The sequence below is a fragment of the Polypterus senegalus genome, chromosome 3, assembly GCF_016835505.1.
Source record: "Polypterus senegalus isolate Bchr_013 chromosome 3, ASM1683550v1, whole genome shotgun sequence".
Classification (NCBI taxonomy): Eukaryota; Metazoa; Chordata; class Cladistia; order Polypteriformes; family Polypteridae; genus Polypterus; species Polypterus senegalus.
In genome coordinates this window covers 125,836,389-125,858,474 of record NC_053156.1, presented here as the reverse complement: position 1 = coordinate 125,858,474, position 22,086 = coordinate 125,836,389, and the positions used below count along the sequence as shown (strand labels likewise).

At 35.7% G+C, this 22,086-nt stretch overlaps 1 protein-coding gene across 1 annotated transcript in view; it reads right to left on the bottom strand.

Annotated features, from left to right (window-relative positions):
• The window catches only part of afg1lb (AFG1 like ATPase b), a 261,074-nt gene that overhangs the window by 10,256 nt on the left and 228,732 nt on the right, over window positions 1-22,086 (bottom strand). Inside the window, exon 11 of the mRNA XM_039749760.1 lies at window positions 5,397-5,537. Coding sequence (XP_039605694.1) covers window positions 5,397-5,537 — 141 coding nt within the window. The remainder of the gene's footprint in view (window positions 1-5,396; window positions 5,538-22,086) is intronic.

Sequence of the window (22,086 nt, the reverse complement as noted above, 5' to 3'; positions counted from 1 at the left end):
CATTTTCTACTTTACAGGTATATTGCTTTGGGTTTTCTGTCCTGACATATTGACATCTTCCTTGGTCTACTTATATGTTTCCCTTTTCCACATTTCCCATTTTCTTTTTAATTGTTCCACATTTTAGACACAACTGACTGGGAACAACCAACACCCTTTGCCACACTCTGTGTTGAATAACCTTCTTTAAGAAGTTTTATAACCCTTTGCATTGTTTCTACTGACAGCTCTCTTGTTGGCGCCATGTTCTATGTCAATCAATCACTGCCACAGCTCGTTAAGGTCTATAAGCACTTGCTTGGAACTGTACACTAATTGGCCATTTATACTTGTACAGATATTTGTTTTAGAAATGCAAATAACCAGATGAATCCAGAAATTGCTCCTCATCATTAAGTGATTCCAGAATTTTTTCCTCTACAAAAAATGTGCCATGAATTACAACAATCTCATTTAATGTTTTTCAGGTATGTTTTACAAAGAATGCCAGAATGTTCAGCTGTTAAACAAAATACTTTTGTGCCATGTCAGTGATTTGTTTTTTTGCAACTTAGTAAAACAGCTAATGGACATCCTCCAAGAGTAGTGGTTTAATAATTTTTGCCATGGGTTGTATGCACATTCTCAAATGATAAAATAGGTATTAGCAAATGCTGTGATAAGGAATAGATAATGTAACTTTTAAAAGAAGATACACATGCCATGATATTGGGTATAATATCCCTCTATTTGTGTGGCATTTTCCCCCGATACCTCATCTTTCCTTCTACATCCTCAAAGCCACCGTGCTCAGGTTAACGCTTTTTGTGTGAGTGAGGGTGTGTTCTGTAATGTAACGGACTGGTGCCTTGTCTAGGGCTGCTCCCTGCCCAGCATCCAGTGCTGCCAGATGGGACTCTAGCCAGCTGGATTACGCAGGTTTGAGAATATAAAATACAAATTATGACACAAACATAATACAAACATTTACATTTCTTCACCTAATAAACTGAAAAAGATGTCAGGACAAACACACAGTACCAATGCTGAAGAGGTTAATAATCTATTTTACTCAAAATAGGAGCTCCAATATAAGATATCATTAAAAACTCCACTGCTTCTTAGTACCCGTTATTGATTTGTTTTCTTGGATGTCACATTGAAGGTTTTTAAAAATTACATTAGTGCTGTGGCAGGCTGGATGTACAAAACAAATCCCTTGATGATTTCCATTTTCAATTTTAATTCTGCCTTAAATTATTTTATGTCTCATATGTTTATTTAGAAACCATAATTTGTGCAGACAGTTGAAATTAACAATGATAGGCTATAATACTTTGAATGCAAACAATTATACAGTATAGGTCTAAAGGGTTTTCACCTGCACAGTAGTACAAATAAGGATGTTCTTTTATTTTAAACCAAAGTCCTGTCAAACCATATCATTGTGAAAAGCTTTTAATAGTAATAGTTAAACTATTATAATTACATTTTTTAAATTAATTTATCACTTTCATAAATGTGACATTTTTTCTGTAAAGAACTAAATGACAAGATAGCTAGAGTATGAAAATAAAACACCTTGTTACTTTCTCTATCCTCTAGATCTGTATACCTTATTGAGATGTGATTTAATCTTGCTAATACCTCTCTTAAAATCAATTATGCTGTATGCTAAAAACACAACTACAATGCTAGAGCAAAATATTTTAGTGTATTTATTATGAAATCTATACCTTAACTGACATTTACCAGTGCCCAGTAGCTGTCAGATGGATGGGAATTCAGTTAATTTTTTTAATAACTTGCTGCAAAGAGACATCTTTTAATATGTCTATGCTTGCTGTCTCCCACTAATCCTCTCCAAACTACCCATTTTCAGACTTGGAGAAGCTTTGCTTGAAGGTTATATTGTATCTATTTCACCAACTTTTCCCTATTTTCTACAAAATTGAAAATTCAGTTAAACAAAGGGGCGGGGCTGCTAAGATGCAATTCTGATAACATGCTACTAACTATTTATGTTCTCTTCAAATTATTGCTCTCTACATGCTCATTTTTTGTTTCTTTTATTTCTGCACTTCCTGAAGATATGATTTCCAAAATAATGTTTCATTGAAACAAAACTTAAGACTCCAGATCTACTGATTAACAGTACTCAGCATAAATGATGAACTTGCTAATGTAGTTTTAAATTCCGTATTCAATATATAGTCAGTGGTACTGAAATGAAAAATTCAAAGTCTTTTGATAGGCACCAAAATGAAAAATATTTGCAATAATCCTACAGGCCACACAAATGTTCATGCAGATGGAAGATTTAATGTAGTGTTTGCAAGCATGCATAATGAGGTAAAACATTTCTTTCCAATTAAATGTGGAGGTAGGCATAGCTGTACATCCTTATCGTTGCTGTCTTCACAGGCGGTAAACACCAGACAAGAACAGGGCTAGCAGCAGATCAGTGTAACTTGGCCCTGATTTCCTTCTGTTGTTTACTGCAACAGCACTTGGACTCAAGGATTCTTCCTTGTTAGTACCCCACAAAGTGGTTGGGTATTGATACAGAGATGCAATGGTACACTCTCAGGTGCACTGCAAGTGACCCTCTGAATGTATTTTTGTTGCCACCTACAGTAACACTTCTATTGCAAAACAGTACCAATATGCTGCTTGGAATAGATGATGAAAAATTGCTTAATAAAATAAGAACCAACAGCAGTTCAAATCTCTCCTTAGCTAACAACAAAACATAAAAGAAACAACTCCAGTTAAACAAATACTCATTTTTGTACTTTGCAATCCTCAGTAAACATATTTATAAGTAAATGTTCCCAACAGAAAATCCACGGAGTACATATTAGCTATGCAACATTTTCTAGTGTGAGAGGGAATTGTGTGTTTATTCATTTTTACTTTGTGGGTATTGTGTATGTGTGTGTGTTTATATATATATTTTGTGTTCATTTTGATTTGAAATACTTTATTAATCCCTTAGGAGAAACTGTCTTTTTGCAAGACCTTTGGAGGTCATTTTCAGCCATACTTGAGGGCCCAGCAGAGTAGGATCCCTTCTGACAGTAACAGGGTTTGAACCATCAACTTTCCAGATACTGGTGCAGATCCTTATGCTTGGTTTATACTTCACGCGACGCGACGTGTGCTGCAGAGAACGCTACTGCTACTCAGATCCAGATCTAATTATGCAATTTTCATTATGCTATAACTTATTAAGTTTATTACATAGAAAATCACCTGAAAAATCCAGGAGCATCGAGAAATGTGCGAACTAACGACATGAAGAATCGTCTTCATGTCGAACTGGAATTGTTCCCGCATAAATCAAATGTATGCAGATGATCTGGATCTGCATAATTAGATCTGGACCACCCTGTACTGTTTATACTTGCGCACATACTTACGCAAATTGAGAAAACACTCGGACACCTTGCCACAATATCTCTGAAAAGAATGTTTAATGATTACATCCATCAATCCAGGGATGTGCCCATTCCAGCAAGCATCAGGTGCGAGACAGAAACAGTCCCTGGACAGGGAATCAGCTCATCAGAAGTTGAACACAAGCATACACATACACTAGTGTCATTTTAGCATCACCAAATCCCCAAACCTTCATGTCTTTATAAAGAAACCAGACCACACTGTGTATAACCACCAGGAAAACATGCAAACTCCAGGCAGGGAACACAAGAGACGTGACTCTCTGCGAGGCAGCAGCGTTACCCCTCTGCCACTGTGCTGCCCCTTATATGTGTAATTATTAACAGTATTCATTATTTAAATTAAGTTAACGACTTATCTGTAAAATGTAACATACATGCTTTAATGCATTTCATCTTGAAAGTGATATCAATATCATAATGTAATGTGTTCTGCGTGACGATTGCTGCTGTGAGTTCCAGAAGCCCCAGAAGCACGTAGTGATTAACAACTGGGTCGATTTTAACATGACATTTACGACTGTCTACTTTAATGAAAAAGTAAACTACAAGGTTAAAGTTATTTTGAGATTAAAGCCAAAATTTCCACTTTAATCACAAAATAGAACTTTTTATGGTGTCCTTAGTTTTTTTTCTCTGTGGCTCAAATATACAGCTGTATATTCTGATGCTGTTGTGAAGGTGCAAAAAAAAAAAAAAAAAAAGACAGCACAGAAGATGGTATGTGAGGCTTATAAAATGTAGTGTCATTACATTGCAGAATATGCGATACTTGAAAATAAAAACGCCACAAATGCATCTGTATGTCTGCATTTTTCTTCACTACATCAAACATCGAAGCACGCACATCGATCCTGGAAGATCCTCAAAACAGCTTTCTGTCACATGTAGAAAGTAAACAGAGACTCTGACGATCACACTGTGCCCCCCGACTATTTGCTGGTACTGCAACTCGCGCACACATCGTGTTCATTTCTGAGGACCTGTTCAAAGGAGCATCAAATGAATTCTGGGAATGCGTGGCAGCCATGACGCATTTTGAGCATGAAGTATAAATGGGCCCTTAGCATCAATCCTTGTACAAGTTTTAAAATATAGCTAAGCACATTGAGTACATACTATAAGCAGATATGTTTAAAGAGGAAAGATTACATTTTTCTGCATGGAAGCTTTGTCAGAGCAGGAAAAGTAATTTTGGCAGAGGTAGAGGGGAGGATGTAGTTTTGCAAAAGGAAAGATGACTTTTTTTTAGGAGGAGGATGTCCAAAATTGGACACCATACCTAAGGCAGGTCTTAGTGTGAGAACCAATGATTTAAAGTTAAAGGAGCTGGTCTACACAACATATAATTTAAGTCTGCTTCACAGTATATTCTTGCACAAATCCCTCAATCTACCTCAACTGAAAGATTAAAACATGTATCACTGCAATCTAAGCACACATTAACTTTTATTTTGTACCTTTGTTGCTCCAAGTATTTACCTATTCTCATGCTTTTAGTTTTGTTAGTAAAACACCTTGTTGCCTTATTTTTAGATCAGTGCTACACTAGATAACTTGTTACATTGTTAGAATAACTGTAGGAGTGATTCTACAGGCAAATATTTTTTTAAAAAATCTCTAGTGTATTATGTTCAAAGCCTACAATCTCTTTCAAAGAAATATCTAAATCATGCAAACACTTGGTTGTGACTAAGCATAAAGGTTGTTAACAATGTGGTTTTGTTTCATTTTCTGAAAATAAGAATCACATCTAAAAAAATCTGAATGAAAATAACATTTTGTATTAAAGGATGCAAAGTCAGGATTCATCTACAAGGAAGAAATATTTTTGCCTCTGTTTTACACAATACATACGTTTAAAAATCTATCCATCCCTTAATGGAACAAGCTTAATCAAAGCTTTAAGCAAAAGCCAGATAAACTAAAAATAAAACAGAAAAAGAAAAACTGTACTTTGTGCTCATAGAAGGCATCGATGAGAGTGATAAACCTCCTGGCTTCCGTCTTCTTTGCCAACGTCATTAGAGGTATGTTGCGAATGAACACTGTATCAAAATACTTAGACATCTCTAAATAGTCACTTGCTCCTAAAGGCTAGGGAAAAAAAGAAGAAAAAAAAAGATTAATTAATTAATTAATTAATTAAAAATTACTAATTCACTAGTGTCTCTCCTAGTGTTCTCTGGGTTTTAATTTTGAAACCATTCACTAACCCACTACAGTGCATTGTAACAGTATACAGGTATGTATCGCAAATGGCCACTTTATTAGGCTCACCTACTCTTCCCACGTGTCCATTTAGTGAATGATCACACTTTAGGTGCAGGCAGTCATGGGTGCAGATAAGAGAGAAGGTGAGTAAAGTCAAAGATTTAAGTGACCTTGCATGTTGGGTAATAATAGGTGTTGAACATGCCACCAAGTATATTTCTGGAAAAATACTCCTGCTGGGGTTTTCAGGCCTTAACACTGTAACAGAGGTTCTGTGGTAGGAAGCAGACACTTGATTACAAGTGGCCAATGAAGACTGACATAACTTGTGTAAAGTAATTCCCCAGCTACAGTCAGCTGACTAACAGATGAAATGTTTCAATGCCACATGATATCCAAACATACCCTCACTGCACCAGTGTACTCGTGTTAAAATGGGCTTTTTCAGCACATCACACAGTATTTCTGGAATGAAGAGGAATCAGCTGCATGTAGCATATTTATAACAACTATGGGGAATATTTTAGTCAAGGGCCAAAACCTTTTTGACACAATTTAGACATTAGGTAATGCCCTGAAAAATGCATGCTGTGTTATGTTCATTATTCTGAAGATATTCTGTATATCACTCTGAATCAGTGGCTGTTACGTAGCTAAACAGATAGACATCAAAAAAGCTGTAACACACACTTCAACAACATCATTATTTTTCCTAGACTCTGTAACAAATAATGGCTCTGGAAGGGCCAGTGAAAAAGAAGCTGAAAAAGAATGACATGACTGAAAATTGGTAGACAAATAGTGTGAAGTATGCCATTGTATTGCCATTTTTTTGTTGCCCTGTCAAATTTTAGCTGCTGCAGGTGTCAATAGCAAGGGAAGCAAAATGTGAGAGCAAAGGAGAGACCTTCTCACTATAAATTGATATTCACAGGCATCATGCAGGCAAAACCCTTGAAGACACAACCAGAATTAGAAATAATTAGGTTAACTGCCACCTGCGACAGTTAATGCCAACATGCGAAAGACTGCCACTTTTAGACTTCACACAATGCAATTCATTGTAGTTAGCCTTTAATTTACATGGTTTTTGAGCTAAGTGTCCCATTTGTGTATAAGTGTTTTTCTTCATGTTATATATTTTGATTTGCCTGCTTTGTTTTGTCATTTTTTTTATTTTTATTATATCATATTTTTCTTGCATAAAATGTATATAATAAATAATTTATATAATATTAAAATGTACATAATAAATTATTATAGAAAATAATTTTTATATAAAAATTTAATCTTTACAATGCTAAAATCAAAATTCATAAGAAACTTATATATCATAACTAAAATAATATTTTATGTGTATACTATATACTGCATATGTGCTATATACAGTATGTAACAGAGAAATTATTATCAAGGGAGATTTAAATTATCTTAAATGCTTAAACATTACAGTTTGCATTTGTCCAGCACAAGTTTGTTACTGTATGCTTTTCTCAAGGTGCCAAAAGAGCAAGTTCTGGTTTAGAAATATTTCTATTTCATCATTCCATTAATTCACTATAAATGGCTTGCTATCCTTTTAAACACCCCAAATATAAAAAGAAAACTAAATATAGCAAATTACATAGTAATTTAAGCAAAATGGATGAAACCTCACCTTGTTTTAAGGTTCTGTTTTTCACTGATGCAGTACCCAGAGAGGGGTACCAGTGTGTTGTTTAAAAATAATAGTCACTTTCTAATTAACTCCATTTTTATGTAATTAAGAAAATATGTGCTGTAAACATATGACAAATAGTTTAACAGTCTGCAATGAAACAAAATTAAACAGTTTTGTTTTAAGTCAAAGCACTGAGTCTGGTGCTGGCACAATAGGGCGCTTCAGTCTGTCAACACTATACCAACTGCCAAATGTGATGATGGAAGCATCAATTATAGGGATGCTTCACAGCAGGGACTCTGAAGTTTGAGGGCAGAATAAATTAAAAAAATAAAAAAAGCACACAAAGCTCTTTCTGATCTTAACCCAGTCCTTGATGTTCTTTCTGTCTGCAGCTCCCACACAGACAGATCCAAAAGGATTTAAGACAGAAAATATAACTGTGATATGTCACTTAAAAATATCACCCAAGTGCGCACATACTGTAAAATGCTGGTACTCATGGTATATACTGTATATATGGTTATAAAATAAATAATTAATTCTTTAAAAAGTCAAACTGTAAAATGAATTATCTACATTTTATCAAAATTGAATTTCAAAATGCCAGTCATCATTTTTCTGCACCCACCTATTCCAATAAAAGGCAGAAAGGAGCTGCAGGGGACTCTTGAACATACATGGCTAATTCTAAGAAAAAAGCCAATCTGCAAAAACATATCTTTGGGATGCTGAAACAGGAGGCTATGCAAACTTAACTTAGAATCCTCAGGACTGAATGCAAGCAGATTATGAAGAAATTTAATAATTTTTTGGTTTCTTAAATCTGCATGGTCATATCTTATCCTTTCAGAAAATTAAGGGTGGCCCCTGGATTGGGAGAAAAATAGGGCACTGTCACTCACATACCTACACTTACTTATACATGCCCACTTTAGAGTCACCAGTCAACCTAATTTACTACTCTTTGACATGTTGGTGTAAACCAGAATAACAAGAGAAATGCCTCTGAAACAGTAAAAGAACATGCATAGGCCACACAGATAGTTCCAGGGCAAGGATATGAACCACTGTACCACCATATCTCCCTTAAATCAAAGGTTATAACCCAAATCATAAGTAATTAATAATGTTATTTCATTTTTTTAAATTTCTCATGTATGATAAACTGTTAAAAATACAATGCAGGAAAAAAAAAGAAAAAAGAAAACAAATGTCAGGACTGCAATTATTTCCAAAGTTTTGTATCTTCAAACTTGTTCTTTAACTCACTCCATCCATCCATTATCCAACCCGCTATATCCGAACACAGGGTCACGGGGGTCTGTCTTTAACTCACTATTTGTATCATAAATGCCAAAGCAAAAACCTGCAAACGTATGTATTATGTAATAATTTGTCTTGAAAATTACAATGGAAATAATTATGTGCCTGTTGTAATTTGTGAAAAATGTTTTGTTTTTCTATGGTCATGTTTTTTCCAAGAGTGTATAATTTCCACAACAAAATTTTAAAAAAATGTTTAATGTTTGTTGTGATGTGAGGTTTTGCATATAAGTTAATAAATATTTTGTATGTCTTGTAATGTCTTTTGAGTCTCTCTCTCATCCCAACACAAAGCCAGGTTGCCAAACTGCCAAGCTTTACCTTAACAAATGGTTTTGGGGGGTTGGGGGGTAATGGGTGGCAGGTGTTAAGATGTTCTTTGCCCCATTGGTCTGAAGTATGGCTGTTTGGTATTGGCTTGTATCAAAAGCCTTTAAGTACCATGATGCCCTATTGGCTCTAGGGGTTGGACAGAGAATCTATAAATTTGCTCACTCCCTCACTCTCTCTCTCTTACTAACCTCTGATGATGAAGAAGCATCTCTCTTACTAACAACTGATGAAGACCATCACACCATGAACTGAAAAAGACAACACAATGGAGAACACAACTCGGCAGCCATATTGAGGCAGGCAATGCAGCCTGTTCTGAAGAAAGCTGAATGATGCTTTAACTAGAGACATTAAGTAACTAACAAGTCTGTGTGCCGTCTGAAACTACACATCACCATTTAATCAGGTTGTATGGTTGCCAATATTCAAATGTACTTTGCATATTGTTATTATTTATGAATATTATCAATAATATATTGTTTAAATTGTAACTAATCTCCTGCTTGTCTTTTACTACACCTAATTGCCTGAGGTTATAGATATAGAAGGGAAGGTGGGGAGAAGTTATATACTATAATACCTTATAAACAGTGGTAAGTCTGTGGGATTTGAGGCGTTCTGACAGAGGCTACATCTTAATAATACAAATGGAAAGTAGAGCAATATATTACTCTACCAAGACAAAACAATGTTACAAAGAAAATCTCAAAAAGAATTTACTGTCAATTCATAAAGCTCTGAGTACAGCAAGGGAAATGTACATGTCATTTTTTTAGGTATGTTCACATACAGTGTAAAAGGTAATTACTGTGGTCTCCATATCTCGGCTCCCATAGGACCAATTTTGTTGAAATCTGACACACTTATTCGTAAAAGAAATTGGCAGCCTGTTAAAACCAGAACATTTTGATATTCTTTAGTTATTTCTCAAGATGCACAACTTAAAATTGGGACTGTCACTGCACCGTGACATTTGGTCACCCTAGTAATTACAGTGTCAGTGAAATAGTGAATCACTATAAACTAAAGATAATAGAGCTGTGAGGTTGGTTTACTGTAAATATTGAGTAAATGTTTATTTGATCGATGCACAGTGGCTTACATGCTAAAGAGTACTACATACATATCTAGATAACCTTTTGTATTCTGTGCTTGCATTTTAGATTTTTATGGTTAAGAAAATCATTTTATTTGCCTGATACAACTTAAAGCATTCAGAGGACTAAGATGCTGATGCACAGCTTCTGTTCTGTTCAAGCCACTGGGAAGACTTTATAAAACAGAAACAACTTGCTGATACATAGGTTTCCCCCATGTGCATCCATTTCGACTTGCTGATGAAGGACTACTATCCAGCGTATGAGCAAGCAGCCAGTGACAGCGACTTCCTAACCACACACATAGTTTGCTGGTGTTTGATTAACTTCTCCTGTTGATTTATTTGCCATTTGTAGTGCCTGTCAGAAGTGCAAAAGTGGAAAAAAATAACACATACAAGTTGGTGTAACAGCTGTCTAGATAAAATTGAAAAAGTAAACTAATTTGTAGTTGAAGTTGTACAGAATTCTCTTTTAAGAAAGACGAGCTAGGAAACCCACCAATGCTTTTCAACTGTGTAAAGTGTGATCTGTTCAAGATATCTTAAAGAAAATTGAACTGTCTCAACAAATTTCCTTGAAGAGTAACAGTGCTACATTTCAACAACATTGGTCCATAGGGGGCCCAAGGTGTTTCATTGTGACAGAGAGAAAGACAGAAGGGGACTATTGCAATAGGTGCTATGCAAATTATATGTAAACTGACCTAAAAATGCTTTAAGTTTCAAAACAGTTAACTAACATTGAACACACCTGAATGTGACATCATCCATACATTTTCTTAGTTGTTATTTGTAATGTTTCAGTGCTAGTTTCCTATCAATTCCATTTTAGATTTCTGTACATACTTTATTTATGTACAATAACACTGAAGGTATGATCCAGCATTTTGCCTCTATATCAAAATTTCACATTTTCTATGCAAACCAAGATTCATGCACAGTAGGAAACATTTTGTTTCGTAAAATTCATTATGGACACAACAAACTCTTTGTTCCTATAATTGCAAAAAAACATATATAACATTCAGATCGAATAAAGCAACATTAGAAGCATCTTAGTGCTTTCTTGAGAAATCCATCTGTAATCATTTTTCCTGTAAATAAAAGATATCATAACCCCTCAAACATTTTTCATAAAATTTAATTTTATATAATAGAAGTACTGGGAAATCATGAGTTTGGCCATGTCAGCGAGTTATATGCTTGATACACTGCTGCATGCAAAAAAAAGTTTAGAACCAAACATTGCGTTTTGTATTACTTTATTTGTCCAAGAACATGTCCGATAAACTTATATAAATATACTGATGGATGGACAGTTAATTGGGTGGATAATGAGATAATAAAGGTCTAGAAAAAAAAGGGTGTGGCAGGTTGGAAGCAGGTTATATTATCTCCTGTGACAGAGAGAGTGAAGAGATAGGAGATTAGACAAGCTACCTCACTTGGTGCACAGAGTGAAGACACATATATGTACTGTAGGTCCAGAGAGGCAGTGAGGTTCTTGTTTAACTTTACTCATCCCTCCCATGCTCCTCATATTTGCTAAAACACCTACCTTTGTATATTTTACCCTCTTTCACATTACTCTGAATACAAAGTTTTCTGAACATATGCCCAGTACTTAATCTGCTAAATGGTGCAGCATGTAACCCTTAACCAAGACTAGTGGTCTTAATATTATAACTTTCAGGTAAAACAGATTGCCAACAATAATTCTTCTGTAAAACTGGAGGTGCCAAGTGACTCTTCGAACTAGAAAATGTCAGTAATTAGTCTCTATGTATCATGCAAGAAGTATAACCTTTAAAATACTGGGTGCCAACCAGCTGATCATGATCAACTTGTTGGTCTTCCAGACATCACCAATCAATCACCATTGGGCTGCTTTTTTCATCATATATACAGTGTTTCCTCAATGCAATTACAACAATAAACAAAAAATATCAAATATAGCTTTGAAATATGATAAAATACACAAAATATAAATTTAAAATATAAAAATGCATAAATAAATGCACAGATAGATATTGTACTAATTGTACATTATAACAGGCCTGTGCAAGCACAAACATTAGCAAAATGTTTCATCAGAAAAGCCAACACATGCAGGTCTAAAAAGCTCAATTTACAGTATTTATTCAGCCAATCACAGCAAGCCTAGCACTTGAGTTAGGCCCAGTTACCTCCTTTTACCAAAGTCTACAAAGTAGACATATTTAAAATTTTATTTATGTTTATATTTTTAAATGTTTTGTAACATTTATTATTTTGGATTACCCATGTCTCCTCAAGAATTGAAAAGCTGTGAAAAGGATGTAGTGAAGCACACTAGAAAAAAATACGATCATTGACAAGTAAGTTTGAGTTACTAAACAAGTCTGAAAAGGGTGGTGAAAGTTTGTGAAGAATACACTATGTGTCTATTTATATTTTCATATATCATTAATAGCTTTTTTTTTTTTACATATATTTATGTACCAGTTGTGTTACCCGGCTTCGCCTGGGATATTTCATACATCAATGGGCCTCAATTATGGTGTCTTCACTCAATTAAATGTATCAGAAGTACTATATACTGTAACTAAGTGAATTTCTGTATACAATATTACTACGGTTGTTTGTTTTTTTTTTTAAGGCCATTATATTAGTGGATAAGACTTTGGTCCTAGGAATTTAAACCCTGATACCTGCCTGTGAAACTAATGTGGCGGACAGTTGGATGTTATGCCCAGTTGGGACACCTGAAAGGACCGGGAGAGGAACCATACCTCTCCTGGGCCATGAGAGGGCAGCCCCCCTGGTCTGTATGGGGCATGGGAGCCGAGCATGGAAGCTTAACCCTACTGGGACCCGTGGCCACCACAAGGGGGCACCTGAAGGATTGTGGAGCCCTGGAGTTCAGCACTTCCACCACACTCCGGAGTGCTGCTGGAAGGAATTCCAGGGACACCTGGAGTGCTTCCGGTGCTCATGAGGCACTTCCGCCACACCAGGAAGTGCCACCGAAGACCATCATAGAGCACCTGGAGCACATCAGGGTGGCTATAAAAGCGGCTACCTCCCTCGAGTAGGAGAGCTGGAGTCAGGAGGAAGAAGACAGAGCTTGGGAGGAGAGGAGTAATGTAATACTAAATTACATTGCTTTGCCTAAATAACAAATAAAGACATACAAAATATTTATCAAGTTATATGCAAAATCTTACATCACAACAACACTTAATCAAGATTTTTTTCCTAGACTCATAAAATATGGGCTCTGGAAGGGCCAATGATAAAGAAGACAAAAAAATGCTATGACCGAAAATTGCTGGAAAAGTAATGTAGAGTGACCTCTGTATTGAGCCATATTTTTGCTGCTGTACAGTAGGTGTCAAAAGCAAGGGCAGCAAAATGTTTCAGATAAGACCAAAATATCAAGCTTCCTAACAGATTTTGTTGCCTTCACAGAAAGTAATTGGGAATATAAATGGTGAAAATTACAAAATAAAAAAATAAGAACAAACAACTTGAAGATACACTCACCTAAAGGATTATTAGGAACACCATACTATAACAGTGTTTGACCCCCTTTCGCCTTCAGAACTGCCTTAATTCTACGTGGCATTGATTCAACAAGGTGCTGAAAGCATTCTTTAGAAATGTTGGCCCATATTGATAGGATAGCATCTTGCAGTTGATGGAGATTTGTGGGATGCACATCCAGGGCACGAAGCTCCCGTTCCACCACATCCCAAAGATGCTCTATTGGGTTGAGATCTGGTGACTGTGGGGGCCATTTTAGTACAGTGAACTCATTGTCATGTTCAAGAAACCAATTTGAAGTGATTCGAGCTTTGTGACATGGTGCATTATCCTGCTGGAAGTAGCCATCAGAGGATGGGTACATGGTGGTCATGAAGGGATGGACATGGTCAGAAACAATGCTCAGGTAGCCTGTGGCATTTAAACGATGCCCAATTGGCACTAAGGGGCCTAAAGTGTGCCAAGAAAACATCCCCCACACCATTACACCACCACCACCAGCCTGCACAGTGGTAACAAGGCATGATGGATCCATGTTCTCATTCTGTTTACGCCAAATTCTGACTCTACCATTTGAATGTCTCAACAGAAATCGAGACTCATCAGACCAGGCAACATTTTTCCAGTCTTCCACTGTCCAATTTTGGTGAGCTCATGCAAATTGTAGCCGCTTTTTCCTATTTGTAGTGGAGATGAGTGGTACCCGGTGGGGTCTTCTGCTGTTGTAGCCCATCCGCCTCAAGGTTGTGCGTGTTGTGGCATCACAAATGCTTTGCTGCATACCTCGGTTGTAACGAGTGGTTATTTCAGTCAAAGTTGCTCTTCTATCAGCTTGAATCAGTCGGCCCATTCTCCTCTGACCTCTAGCATCAACAAGGCATTTTCGCCCACAGGACTGCCGCATACTGGATGTTTTTCCCTTTTCACACCATTCTTTGTAAACCCTAGAAATGGTTGTGTGCGAAAATCCCAGTAACTGAGCAGAATGTGAAATACTCAGACCGGCCCGTCTGGCACCAATAACCATGCCACACTCAAAATTGCTTAAATCACCTTTCTTTCCCATTCTGACATTCAGTTTGGAGTTCAGGAGATTGTCTTGACCAGGACCACACCCCTAAATGCATTGAAGCAACTGCCATGTGATTGGTTGATTAGATAATTGCATTAATGAGAAATTGAACAAGTGTTCCTAATAATCCTTTAGGTGAGTGTATATTAAATTACAACTGGAAAAAAGACCATTTTAAAATGACAATCATAATTCAAATATTTACTCTCTAAAGCATGTCAAAAGAAAACACACAACAAATAAGAAAAGTATTCAGTAATTGGAAACAAATGAAATAAAATGAAAAATATACAAAATAACAAGTCATGAATAAAAGATGCTATAAACTCCAGTAGTGGAAAAGAGTGAAAACACTCTGAATAATGTTGTGATCAGATGCAAAATGAAATGTTGCAAATACAATATATAAAAGCGAAATGCCTAAAATAGCAACTTGAATATAGAATATGAATTTTCAAAATATAAAAAATGACTAAATACAGTAAAAATGCTTCATCAATTCATTACATTTCACTATCAAGAATTACTGCTGAAACTGAAAAATAAAGGCAAAAGGTACAAACTGGATGTGTGCAAGCACACTGCACTCTACAATCAAAAAAAGAGAGAGAGAAAGAGAAGGACTTTTTTGATGAATATAGAAATATGACAGTCCACTGGCCTAAAAGATAATCACCTGACGGACTGCATTCAAATTGTGCTCCGGCCCAGGAAGCACTTGGACATAGTGTGCAGTCACATGCATCTCTTTGACAGTTAGTGCATCATAATCAACGGTTAATGCATTATCATCAACACATTGCAGCATCTTAACCAAAGTAAGTGAACAGTGACATTTTGTGCAATTGTAACTATAATAAAATGGAATCAAGCTAAACACACACCTATTTTGGAGAGCCTAGGTAAGACATATTATATTTGATGCTAGACCTTTATTTTTTTTTATTTCAAAAGATGATATTCTGGCTAAAATAGTTTTAAAAACTTAAAAAGATACTTCATGTCCGTTCTAAATTGGTGGGGGGATGGAATAGCCGGCTGCTTCTAGCTTCTCTTTATCAGCACATTTAGAAGACAAAGGACGCTGGCGGAGAGGTGTGAAGGGCTTTAAGAAGCGATTTAAGGTGGGACTGATTTACGAGTTTTTTCGTAGGCTCTGGTAATTCTAGTTAAACTGGTACTGTACAGGTGCTGGTCATAAAATTAGAATATCATGACAAAGTTGATTTATTTCAGTAATTCCATTCAAAAAGTGAAACTTGTATATTAGACAATCATTCATTACACACAGACTGATGTATTTCAAATGATTATTTCTTTTAATTTTGATGATTTTAACTGACAACTAATGAAAGTTAGTTCGGAAAATTAGAATATTGTGAAAAGGTTCAATATTGAAGACACCTGGTGCCACACTCTAATCAGCTAATTAACTCAAAACACCTGCAAAAGCTTTTAAATGGTCTCCCAGTCTAGCTCTGTAGGCTACACAATCATGGGAAAGACTGCTGACTTGACAGTTGTCCAAAAGACGACCATTGACACCTTGCACAAGGAGGGCAAGAAACAAAAGGTCATTGCTAAAGAGGCTGGTTGTTCAGAGAGCTCTGTGTCCAAGCACATTAATAGAGAGGTGAAGGGAAGGACAAGATGTGGTAGAAAAAATTGTACAAGCAATAAGGATAACCGCACCCTGGAGAGGATTGTGAAACAAACCCCATTCAAAACTGTGGGGGAGATTCACAAAGTGGACTGCAGCTGGAGTCAGTGCTTCAAGAACCACCACGCACAGACGTATGCAAGACATGGGTTTCAGCTGTCGCATTCCTTGTGTCAAGCCACTCTTGAACAAAAGACAGCGTAAGAAGCGTCTCGACTGGGCTAAAGACAAAACTGCTGCTGAGTGGTCCAAAGTTATGTTCTCTGATGAAAGTAAATTTTGCATTTCCTTTGGAAATCAAGGTTCCAGAGTCTGGAGGAAGAGAGGAGAGGCACAGAATCCATGTTACTTGAGGTCCAGTGTAAAGTTTCCACAGTCAGTGATGGTTTGGGGTGCCATGTCATCTGTTGGTGTTAGTCCATTGTGTTTTCTGAGGTCCAAAGTCAACACAGCCGTCTACCAGGAAGTTTTAGAGCACTTCATGCTTCCTTCTGCTGACGAACTTTATGGAGATGCAGATTTCATTTTTCAACAGGACCTGGCACCTGCACAAAGTGCCAAAGCTACCAGTACCTGGTTTAAGGACCATGGTATCCCTGTTCTTGATTGGCCAGCAAACTCACCTGACCTTAATAGAAAATCTATGGGGTATTGTGAAGAGGAAGATGCAATACGCCAGACCCAACAATTCAGAAGAGCTGAAAGCCACTATCAGAGCAACATGGGCTCTCATAACACCTGAGCAGTGCCACAGACTGATCGACTCCATGCCACACCGCATTGCTGCAGTAATCCAGGCCAAAGGAGCCCCAACTAAATATTGAGTGCTGTATATGCTCATACTTTTCATGTTCGTACCCTTCAGTTGGCCAACATTTCTACAAATCCTTTTTTTGCATTGGTCTTAATTGATATTCTAATTTTCCGAGATACTGAATTTGGGATTTCATTAGTTGTCAGTTATAATCATCAAAATTAAAATAAATAAACATTTGAAATACATCAGTCTGTGTGTAATAAATGAATCCAATATAAAAGTTTCACTTTTTGAATGGAATTACTGAAATAAATCAACTTTGTCATGATATTCTAATTTTATGACCAGCACCTGTATATAAATAATCAATGGAAAAAAGTATTTTTATGTACTTTAATTTTATTTGTATTTTTAGACCTCTTTCAAAACTTATTCAAAATCCATTGGAGAGCTAAGCCAGAAGAGAAATCTATGAATATGAAGATACGTGAATTCCAGTGAATGTTCTCCTAGTACATGGGGCTGGTACTGTGGAGTGAAGAAGATCTTCTGGATTCTGGTATGTTGCTGTGTTACATCAGCTAAAATGACCTTTGAACTTTACTTTCTTAAGCTTACTTCTTTAAAAATCGAAGAGTTTTAGTGCAGTCAGGTATTCAAAAGAATTCCATTTTGAAAACCTTTAACACATACACATTAAAATATATAATATCACACCAACTCCATGCATATTGTCTGGCAGTATTGTGGTAATTTATTCAAGTAACAAGTTTTTAGCATGGATGAGCTGGACAAAGTGGTCACAGTTTATTCAAACTAACATGCACCTCTATAATAAAATAAAATCTACATTCCCATACTGCTGTTGTTATTTCTCACTTTGCCAGCTCTTAATTTTCCTTCACAACCTGATTCTCTTACCTTCTTTCTCCATGCTGAGTGTTTATCACCTTTCTCTCTATAGAATATTCAGCATCTAAGTGATCCATCATCTAACAGCTGTGCATACCCAACATACAACAGGACTTGCTCTTTCTTTAGTACTCTCACCTCATCAGAAATCCATGAGCATTACATTAGGTGAATGGATGGCAAATGGGAAAGAAGCTGCAGTTCTGCTTAGAAACACTGGTATTTTCACAAAAAGAAAGTCTGACAGTTGAACAGTCTGAAAGTGTGAGGTATACCATTTTCACTGCATATAATATTTCAGGAAAAAATAAAATAATATTTTCAGGGTCAAGCTTTATTTGATCATTGTAACTGGTATACTGGGATGAAAATACAATTTAGAATTCCACATGGTTAATATTTGTGTGGACTCTGCATGTTCTTCTACATCCCCAAAGACATACAGGCTAAGTTAATTAGCAACTCTAAACTGGTCCTTTGTGTGTGTGTGAAGGACTGACACAATGTCCAGGGCTCAGGTGAATTCTTAAAGCCACCAATTTAGTCAAAGATGTTACAAATTAATATGCAGGCAATTTGAACTAAGCAACATCTAAAACCAGGACCCAACAAAATCAGTAATAGAGAGGTCCGGGGCTCAATTCCCTGCTATGCATATTCTATTTCTTTATATTATGCTTATAAAAAAAAGTCATGGAGTCATTAACAATTCAAATGTTCTTTCATTGTTTACTTGTTAGTTGTCTCTAACTTTATTTCATTTGCATACATTATATTCAATATAGTAAATTATAGTATATTGCATATTTACTGTTCACCTCCTCATTCAAAGAAACTGTAATCATTTCCTATACATTATGTGAAAACTAAACATAAAGAAATGCAATTTATATGTAAAGATGGTACAATTAAATAAATGACCTCAATTTCTCCTAAAATAGAATATATTACACCAAATCAATTACTCTCTATGAAGACTATACATAATTATTCATTTAATAAAAACAAAGCTCAATAACAAAAATATTACCTTACACATTTTAAAATTTGTTTACAAATGCTTCATAGATACTATACTGTTTCTCAACAAAAATAATGATCTCTTTTTTAAATTACTGTTTACCTTTGAAATAAAGACCAAAAAAAAATTAAATTCAGTGATTAAATGTAACATAACATTTTCAAACACACTGTCTTTGGGGAAAAAAAGAGTGCCTGCTAGTGAACCTAAGCAGACACACAGAGAATTTGCAGTCTCCACAGAGAGAGAAAGTAGCATGGAATTCAAGCCCAGGACTCGAGATCCATGAGGTGTTGTGGAAGAAACTTTCCTCTATTTTCAAAAAACTCATTAAAAAATCCAAACCCTCTTTAACTTTATCGCTTGATTTTCACACTAACATAGTTAAGATGCCAGCTGAAAAATGTCTAACTCATGATCCACTTAATGCACTTTACTCTGCGCATTGCTCTTCGGAAACATAACTTTCATTTCACTGAGAGGTTGGGAGCATGAGCTGATAGTGTTTTGCCACACCCACCATACACCCAGCCACCTGGATTGGGAGCTGAGAGCAGTGGGTGACACCCCAGCACCACACTAGAACAATGTGAGGTTTTTTTCATTGTGGCTGGAGTTCCAATCCTGCTACCAACCCCCAAGTGTTGCCTGTTAGTTCAAAGCCTCTAATTTGTTTCTGAGACTAAAAAATACTTTTATTACTGTCAATTTGGTCAAATTGCATTTCAGTATTTTATTAGGTCTTTCTTTTCATATGTTATAAACCATTTATGCTGGGCATTGCCACTATTGTTAAGACCCACACTCATGAAGTAATCAAACCTTAAAGTTTTCACGTTCCTGTAAAACTACATTTAAACAACCCCAATGCCGCTAGATTTAAGTACTTTCTCTGAATCAACAGAGCACATAATTACATTCAAGGCAGTGTTACAATAGAGTGTGTACTGATGTTTATATGTTAACTGCCATGTGTATTCTTATGACACTCTCTTCTTCACATTCTAATGATACTCATCCCTCTGCATCCTTACTTAAATACCACAGTAATATTTATCAGTGGATAGGACATGCAAATACCAAATGTGGAGTGTGTTTAGTAGAATGTTATAATTCACAGTTTTTATAAAAATTTGTTTGCCATTTTTCATTTAGGTCTTTTTCTACTTCTTTCATTAACTTCTACTATTCCATTTATGCTTAGAATAAACCTCTAAGCAGCTTTACAATTTATGATGCTATAAAAATTAAACATTTTTCCATTCAATAGCTTTGTACATAAACTTAAATGTGATAAGTTCTTTTTAACTGCCTCACAGCAGTTCACATAACTGAGTATATTTACACAATAATTAAAACCTGATTGACTTGATTAAACTTGGTCATGCCTTTATGGAATATAAGCCTGATTAATTTATATTTTCAAAATGAATATTCCTTCTAAAATTTGCACATCTTTTCTAGTGTATTAAGCTGTAAATTAACAGGTCCTAATTTTAAAATTGAACACAATTGTAATGTTGGTTGGAATCTAAAGCAGCCATAGCTTAAAGCAAACTAAAAAAAAACAAAAACATTATTCTCCAAAGATCCAAAACAGCAGTGGACACTGTGCTACCTAACTACTGAATTGTGAAATGAGATTATAGGAGGGGTCAGATAGAAATGTATACATTTAGCTGTCTATGGACAGGTAGCTGTGCACTAAATCCTACCTGTATGGTTTCCTCTATGCACAAAATGCCACTAACTGCTGGTAATAATCTGACAATAGTTCAGCACTCACTTAAATACAGTACCAGCACAGGAGACATTTTAAGGCTGCATGTTATGTTACACCCAGGGTGGCGTTTTCCTTGGCTTCTATTTATTAACAGTTTTACTGTTGTTTTTACTAATTTTGAATTACTCCTATTTATTTTTTGTGACGTTACTATTAGTTTTCTTTATTAGTCATTACTTATGTGCTGTCCTTTAAATGTACGGCCATTCTGTTCACATTGTGGGTGGAACGCAGGAGGTGGGGCCACCCTAACCTCACTGTTGCTGGATACTCCATTTGGCTTTATATTTCGGCCAAGAGAAGCACTTAGTTGATTGTGTGCTTGAATTTGACTTTGGATTACTGTTTTTGGACTTGTTCATCTTTGGACTGCCTTGTTGGCCTATCACTGATGTTTTTGTTCTTTTTTATATTTCTAAAGAATCTATTGGGGCTTATCTCAGAATGTTCTCTCTTGTGAGTCATTTTTGATATTTCTTGAGACTCTATTTGTATTTTTTTTAGTCAACTGCACATTTATAGGCCTGTCTTTTAGACTGAAACCAGTAGTTAGAAGTCGGAAAACTGACTGTCTTGGTTTTTCTTTTACTGGGCATATCTGTGAAGGTTCACATCTGCTTTAGTGTCTTTTTGAGGCTTCACTTCCTCTTGCCATGTTTGAGATTCCTTCTCACAAACACTATTTTCCACAATTCCTAAAATAAACAATAATTATTAAATTGAATAATTTTAGTATTAGATCTTCTATTCTTTGCATATTAATGATAATATTACATATGTTCATCTAAAATACAACCTTTTTTCAGCATCATTAATCATTTGCCAGCAAGTTGGATGTTTCATCAAAAGAAACCTAGTTAACTTTATCAAACTTTACTAATTTTCCCTCTACTGGAAAATATTTTCTAGCTGCAATGACACATGTAACTTTTTTTGTGTGATCAGATTTTTATTGTAAAATAATTCAATCCAAAGATTAATATCAGAATAACAAGCCAAAATACTTATCCAAAGAACCCCCCATCCCAGCCCTGATGCCACAATACTGTATTTAAAATTTGTAATATGTTAAGAACCCAGGTTTAACTTATGCTTAATCATTGTGGTTATATTTTCCCATGAGCTAATGGTTAAGGTAGCTGACTTATAAATTCTTGCAGCTGAGGTCCCAAGTAAAGTAAAAAAAAAAAAGACAATAAGCAAGACAAAAAGCACCTTATATCTCAGGGGTGGGGGTTAATTTGTTTTGAACATGTTTTTGTAAAACTTGATTTATTTATATGG